Consider the following 7,440-nt stretch of genomic DNA (forward strand, 5'->3'; position numbering starts at 1 on the left):
ATAAAAGCTAGGTCACTTGATTGTCACACAGTTGCATTGTGGGTAATTTTTGCAGGAGCAAGAGCTTCGCATTGGTTTGAGATGGTTGTAACTGCGTCTCCTTCTGTGATGAGGGAGAAGGTGCTGTACCATCATGTTCCTGCTCCTCTGTTCTAGCGAGGAGACTGGGAGAATCAGTGCAGTGTGGTCAGCAAAATGTGAATTCCAGGCAAGCAGGGCTGTCATCTCTTCAGCAGGGGAGACTTCCTTTCACTTGTCCGAGGAGAGGAGAGGGGAACTGTTTCTCCTGTGAATCCGGTTCCCTCAGGGCCAGGTGGGACTTCAGAGATGGGGAGGCACATGGGGCTCTATTTCCAGGTTGGGCTTCTTCAAGTGCTTGTCAGAGGTTCCTTTTGCTTGCAGGGCAGATGCTTTGGGGAATCGGCTACTTGGGGTTGTAAAGATTCCTTGTATACTACTGGTATACACAGAATATTCTGAAGAGTCACTCTCTGCATCACTTCCACTATTATTAGTAAAGTACTAGGGTGATCCTGCTGGGAGTACAAGATTCCCGATGGCTCCGCTCACCAGGGTCATAGGAACGTGCAAGCCCACTCACTGCAACAAGGTGTTGATCCAGCGAGTGAGAAGTACATTTTTGCTAATTTAACCAGGGACAAATACCACCTATACATCATTTTCATGTAGTTCTCCTTCAGTAAAGTACATGCAGAAAAATTCAACTCTATGATAATAATAATAATTTATTATTTCTACCCTGCCCATCTGTCTGGGTTTCCCCATCCACTCTGGGCGGCTTACAACAGAATATTAAAATACAATTATCTATTAAACATTAAAAGCTTCCCTAAACAGGGCTGCCTTCAGATGTCTTCTAAAAGTCTGGTAGTTGTTTTTCTCTTTGACATCTGGTGGGAGAGCATTCCACAGAGCAGGTGCCATTACCGAGAAGGCCCTCTGCCTGGTTCCCTGTAACTTGGCTTCTGGCAGGGAGGGAACCCCCAGAAGGCCCTCGACCTCAGTGTCTGGGCAGAACAACGGGGGTGGAGACGCTCCTTCAGGTATACTGGGCTGAGGCCGTTTAGGGCTTTAAAGGTCAACAACAACACTTTGAAGTGTGCTCGGAAATGTACTGTGAGCCAGTGTAGGTCTTTCAAGACCAGTTTTATGTGGTCTCGGTGGCCTAACTTCCAAATCTAACTTCCAAAGCCTTTCTAAGTCCATCCTTAATTTATTATTTCCCACATCCTTCGCCCATTTTATCATAACGCATTTAACCTGGTCCTCTTTAGTGTCCCATTCCAAAAGCAGATCGTTCATTTTTGACAGCAGTTTTGTACTACCTTCTACTATTCCTCTCTGAAATCTTGACACTTGATAACTAAAGCTTTTCTTTTTATGATTTTTAAAAGTTTCGTTTAGTTGTAAATATTGTAACCAGTCTATTACATTTTCTCTTACTTCTTCAAAGTCCTTTAATTTTAATTGGTTGCCAGTTTCTGTTAACAGCTCTTTATGTGTTGGCCAATTTATCCTCATATGTACTTTTTTCAAAAATATTGCTTCTAATGGGGAAAGTCACCATGCTGTTTTCTTTTCAAATAAATCTTTATATTTCCCCCCAAACTTTGAGAATTGAGTTTCTTATTATGACTATGAAACCTTTTATGATCTTTTGCCTTATGATACCATAGATAAGCATGCCTGGGGTTGCAGTCTTCAGGCTTGGGGACAGGATGGTGCCTGGTTTCTGCACCAAGTTCTATCCATAAGCCCCTCTGAGTTCAATGGGATCTACTCTCAGGTCTCTACTGTGCAGACCATGCCGGCCTTACGAAGTGGGGAGAGGAGTAAACAGAGGAAATTGGAACCACTGGAAAGGTTTATAAATGGGGTTTCTGTTGGGAAGGGGCTGCCCCATTTGTGCTTTTCCAGGGGCAGGAGAATCCAGTGAGAGCCAGTGTGGGGTAGTGGTTAAGAGCGGTAGACTCGTAATCTGGTGAACCGGGTTCGCGTCTCCGCTCCTCCACATGCAGCTACTGGGTGACCTTGGGCTAGTCACACTTCTCTGAAGTCTCTCAGCCCCACTCACCTCACAGAGTGTTTGTTGTGGGGGAGGAAGGCAAGGAGAATGTTAGCCGCTTTGAGACTTCTTCGGGTAGTGATAAAGCGGGATATCAAATCCAAAGTCTTCATCTTCTCTTCTTCTCCCCTGCAGGGCCGCTGAGGCTCCCTTTGTTTCTTCCTCTCTCCCAGGACCCTGCAGCTTGTGGTGGCTCCTTGACTCCTCAGGAAGGGTAAAAGAGATGGATCCTGCAAAGCTAGCGAGGATGGAAGGGGGAAGATGGACGGTTGACCTGGTCAGGTTGTCTCCTGCATCCCTCCCCACAACGTCTGAGTGTTCCTCTCTAGGGCTCTCAGAGAGATCTGGTGAGTTCCAGGGGAGGGGAGATGGGGACATGGAGGGGTGGAGCCAGAGAGGTATTGGGGCTTGCTCAGCCTGGGGGTGGGGGGAGGCAGGCAGGCGGGGGGAGATTGAGAAGGTGAGCACCTCTTTGGGCTCCACCACCTGCCTGCCTGCGCCTTAGCCATCTGCAGGGGATTTGAGCTAGGAATACATGACAGCTCCCCGGCCACCACAATGTATTGGCAGCTCAAAAGGTCTAATACCGGTGCCGTGATCTGAATGCCCTACCAATGTCAAAAAACTTACCGCTCCATCACACAGCAGTAGAAGCAACGACTCTTTAAAGTAATGTGATGCTGCTTTGCAGTTTGAATGCAGATGGGGCCTATGCTGTGTGTCGCCCTTTTCTTTTTGGAATTATTTTTTATTTCCTTTTAAAAACAAGGAACATATGAATAATAAATGATACAAACATGTAGACCGGGTCTTCTCATGTTATTTGTATATCTCAAAACTAGCAGAATAAATTTGCAGGAATGGCTATAACATATGGTTCATCATTAATGGTCAGTGTATGAGTTCTGGGTTCATGAATTGGTTTAAACTGAAACACAAAAACGGGAAGCAGGAGAGAACAGAGAGCATTCAACACCACATAGCTGGTTGTCTATTCAGGAGCTCTTCGTGGTTGTTGTACTTAGATTAAGATTAAGGAGAGCCAGTGTGGCGCAGTGGTTAAGTGCGGTGGACTCGTAATCTGGTGAACCGGGTTCGCATGTCCACTCCTCCACATGCAGCTGCTATTAATGTTAGTTTCTGAGGTAAAACGTGTCACTTTACAACTCTGCACCTGTCTTTCTGGATTATTCGTGGTTTTCGTGGGACCCAAACCCATTTTCTGTAGTATTTATATGTGTGGAGGTTGCCCTGGGTTGTTTGACCCTTGAAAAACATAGCTTTTTTTTTCTCCTAGAAAAGACTCCACAAGATTCTCTGTTGAGAGTTTAAACAGAACACATTACATTACTTGATATACTAAAACACGTTTACATGTGCTTATATCTAATATATCTATATCTATATATATTCTTTATTGATTTACATTATTTCTACATTTATCCCATTCGTTATTCTAGATAATAAGCTACACTCAAAAAACCAAAATAATTCAACATCAAATAATGCTGCTACATGAGGTATGAAGAGTGAATTACAAGTGCTTCTATATATATGGGACTTTACAGACTTTTTCTGAGTCCCATAGCAGCATAAAACAGGCAGCAGGTGCTCTCACGGAAAATCTCTCACTCGGCAGTTGAGAACAGACCTAACTGAAAAAACGGCCTTCTGGAGTGACAGTCACCCTTTCCGTAGCGACTTGGAGGCAACATTCACACACAGAGTTGTTTGTGAAGTTGAGGTAATTTCTGTCAGGTTTGGGTTTCTGTTTTAGCCTCTACCCGTTTTTTAAAGAGAAGACCAATGTTAGAGTTGCAGTGGATTTCATGATTGTGGCAACAAAAATCCATCCTAGAAAAGAGCCAGAATTTCTGAACCTCTGGTTCTCAAAAATACGTCTGTGAATGCTGGTTGACAAAGGCCATGACCTCTGTAGAAAGACCTCACATCTTCTGTTCTTCTAGTGTGGTGTAGTGGTTAAGAGCGATGGACTCGTAATCTGGTGAACTGGGTTCGATTCCCTGCTCCTCCACATGCAGCTGCTGGGTGACCTTGGACTAGTCACACTTCCTTGAAGTCTCTCAGCCCCACTCACCTCACAGAGTGTTTGTTGTGGGGGAGGAAGGAAAAGGAGAATGTTAGCTGCTTTGAGACTCCTTCAGGTAGTGATAAAGCGGGATATCAAATCCAAACTCTTCTCTTCTTCTCTTTCACAAATGTTCATTAGCATTGTTTAATAACTGGGGGCTCCATTTCTTCCTGAGGATCTAATTAGTTTCTGTCTTTGTTGTAGGTGGTGATGAATTAGAAATGCAGAATGGGGGAGACCATGACAAAATCCACACAGTGGAAAAGCCATATCAAAATTGGGAGTATGGAGAGAGCTCCAGTCAGAGTTCCCGTTCCCCCCCAAGAACTCACAGTGAGAAGAAAGGCTATCAGTGCTCAGAATGTGGGAAGAGCTTCAGTCAGAGCACCCATTTCACTTCTCATCACAGAATTCATACAGGAGAGAAACCCTATCAGTGCTTGGAATGTGGAAAGAGGTTTCGTCAGAGTGGGGCTCTCACTTCCCACAAAAGAATTCATACAGGAGAGAAACCCTATCAGTGCTTGGAATGTGGAAAGAGCTTCAATCACAGCACCCATCTCACTTCCCACAAAAGAATTCATACAGGAGAGAAACCCTATCAGTGCTTTGAATGTGGAAAGAGCTTCAGTCAGAGCATCCATCTCATGTCCCATCAAATAATTCATACAGGGGAGAAACCCTATCAGTGCTTGGAATGTGGAAAGAGCTTCAGTCAGAGTGGGGGTCTCACTTCCCACAAAAGAATTCATACTGAAGAGAAACCCTATCAGTGCGTGGAATGTGGGAAGAGCTTCAGTCGGAAGGACAGTCTTGCTTCCCATCAAAGAATTCATACAGGAGAGAAACCCTATCAGTGCTTGGAATGTGGAAAGAGCTTCAGTCACAGCACCCATCTCACTTCCCACAAAAGAATTCATACAGGAGAGAAACCCTATCAGTGCTTTGAATGTGGAAAGAGCTTCAGTCAGAGCATCCATCTCATGTCCCATCAAATAATTCATACAGGGGAGAAACCCTATCAGTGCTTTGAATGTGGAAAGAGCTTCAGTCAGAGCGCCCATCTCACTTCCCATCACAGAATTCATACAGGGGAGAAACCCTACCAGTGCTTGGAATGTGGAAAGAGCTTCAGTCGGAAGGACAGTCTTGCTTCCCATCAAAGAATTCATACAGGGGTGAAACCCTACCAGTGCTTGGAATGTGGAAAGCACTTCAGTCAGAGAACCCATCTCATTTCCCATCAAATAATTTGTACAGGTGTGAAACCCTATCAATGCTTGGAATGTGGAAAGAGCTTCCGTCACAGCGATAGTCTCACTTCCCATGAAAGAATTCATACAGGGGAGAAACCATATCAGTGCTTGGAATGTGGGAAGAGCTTCAGAAAGAGGGCAGGTCTTACCCGCCATCAAAGAACTCATACAGTGGTACCTTAGGTTAAGAACTTAATTAGTTCTGGAGGTCGAGTCTTAACCTGAAATTTAGCTAAATAATCATTAAATTTCTTCCATTCTTTGTGGTGTTCCTCCTTCTGGTCACGGACGGCTAGCTCCATAAAATCCATCATCTTCATCTGCCATTCTTCTACTGTTGGTAATTCTTGAGTTTTCCACTTTTTAGCTAACAAAATACAAGCCGCAGTTGTGGCATACAAAAATAGATTAACATCTTTCTTGGTCAATTCCAACCTGAAACTCTTCTTAACCTGAAGCACCACTTTAGCTAACAAGGCCTCCCGCTGCTGCCACGCTGCTCCCTCACAATTTCTGTTCTCACCCTGAAGCAAAGTTCTTAACCTGAGGTACTATTTCTGGGTTAGCGGAGTCTGTAACCTGAAGCGTCTGTAACCTGAGGTACCACTGTACAGGGCATGAAGCGTAATAGAAATGTGGAAACAGCTTCTCTTCCAAGAGGCGTCTAGCTTCCCATGAAGAAATTCATGTGATTGAGCAGGTGGTTGCTGAAGAACTTCAGGCATGCCTGGAGGATGGGGACCATTTGGATCCCTTCCAATCGGGAATCAGGCCTCATATTGGGACTGAAACTGCCTTGGTTGTGCTGGTCGATGATCTCCGGCACGCTAGGGACAAAGGTGAAAGCTGTTTCCTGGTTCTGCTGGAGCTCTCAGTGGCCTTTGACACCATCGACCACGACATCCTTCTGGACCGTCAAGAGGAGCTGGGAGCTGAGGGTTATACAGTGGATCCACTCCTTCCTCCTGGGCCGTGTTCAGAAAGCGGTGGTGGGGGATCAGTGTTCAGACCCCTGGGCTCTCACTTGTGGGGTGTCTCAGGGTTCCATCCTCTCCCTCATGCTTTTTAACATCTACATGAAGCTCCTGGGAGAGATCATCAGGGGGTTTGGACTGGGTGTCCATCAATATGCGGATGATACCCTGCTCTAACTCTCTTTTAAATCGAAACCAGTGAAAGCGGTGAAGGTCCTGTGTGAGTGTCTGGAGGCATTTGGAGGATAGATGGCAGGTAACTGATTGTGGTTGAATCCTGACAAGACAGAAGTGCTGTTCTTGGGTGACAGGGGGCGGGCTGGTGTTGAGGACTCGCTTGGGCTACTGCAACACATTCTATGTGGGGCTACCTTTGAAGGTGACCTGGAAACTACAACTAATCCAGAATGCGGCAGCTAGACTGGTGACTGGGAGTAGCTGCCGAGACCACATAACACCGGTCCTGAAAGACCTACATTGGCTCCCAGTACGTTTCTGGACACAATTCCAGTGTTGGTGCTCATCTTTAAAGCCCTTAACCACCTTGGCCCAGTATACCTGAAGGAGTGTCTCCACCCCCATCCCTATGTCTGGACACTGAGGTCCAACACCAAGGGTCTTCTGCTGGCTCCCTCACTGCGAGAAGTGAAGTTACAGGGCCTTCTCGGTAGTGGCACCCGCCCTGTGGAATGCCCTCCTACCAGATGTCAAAGAAATAAACAACTGTCTGACTTTGAGAAGACATCTCTAGGGAGCCCTGTTAGGGAAGCTTTTAATATGTGATGAATTATTGTATTTTAATATTTTGCTGGAAGCCACCCAGAGTGGCTGGAGAAACCCAGCCAGACGGACGGGGTATAAATCAATTATTGTTATTGTTTTAAGGACTTTCCCATGCAATATGGGAATCCACATCCATCTGAAGTTCAGGAGCAGTTGGACAATCCCCAGATTCTGGGGATCTACTTTTGTGGTCATCTGGTAGAAAAAGGGGAACTGGGTTTTATCATGAATAGTAGGAACAGTGTATCC

At 45.6% G+C, this 7,440-nt stretch overlaps 1 protein-coding gene across 2 annotated transcripts; it reads left to right on the forward strand.

The window, feature by feature from the left end:
• Positions 1-2,312: 2,312 nt before the first annotated feature.
• On the forward strand, positions 2,313-5,635 carry LOC310758209 (uncharacterized protein). Of its 2 annotated transcripts, none has more exons than XM_083604137.1 (2): positions 2,313-2,433; positions 4,383-5,635. In XM_083604137.1, the coding sequence occupies exons 1-2, from the start codon at positions 2,334-2,336 to the stop codon at positions 5,615-5,617; spliced, it is 1,335 nt and encodes a 444-aa protein (XP_083460263.1). In that variant the 5' UTR covers positions 2,313-2,333; the 3' UTR covers positions 5,618-5,635. The 2 variants fall into 2 exon arrangements, with proteins under 2 accessions (XP_083460263.1, XP_083460264.1); XM_083604138.1 differs by lacking the exon at positions 2,313-2,433 and adding an exon at positions 3,763-3,830.
• Positions 5,636-7,440: the final 1,805 nt, after the last annotated feature.

The sequence above is a fragment of the Podarcis filfolensis genome (genome assembly GCF_964270895.1).
Source record: "Podarcis filfolensis genome assembly, chromosome: 2".
NCBI classification, from domain to species: Eukaryota; Metazoa; Chordata; class Lepidosauria; order Squamata; family Lacertidae; genus Podarcis; species Podarcis filfolensis.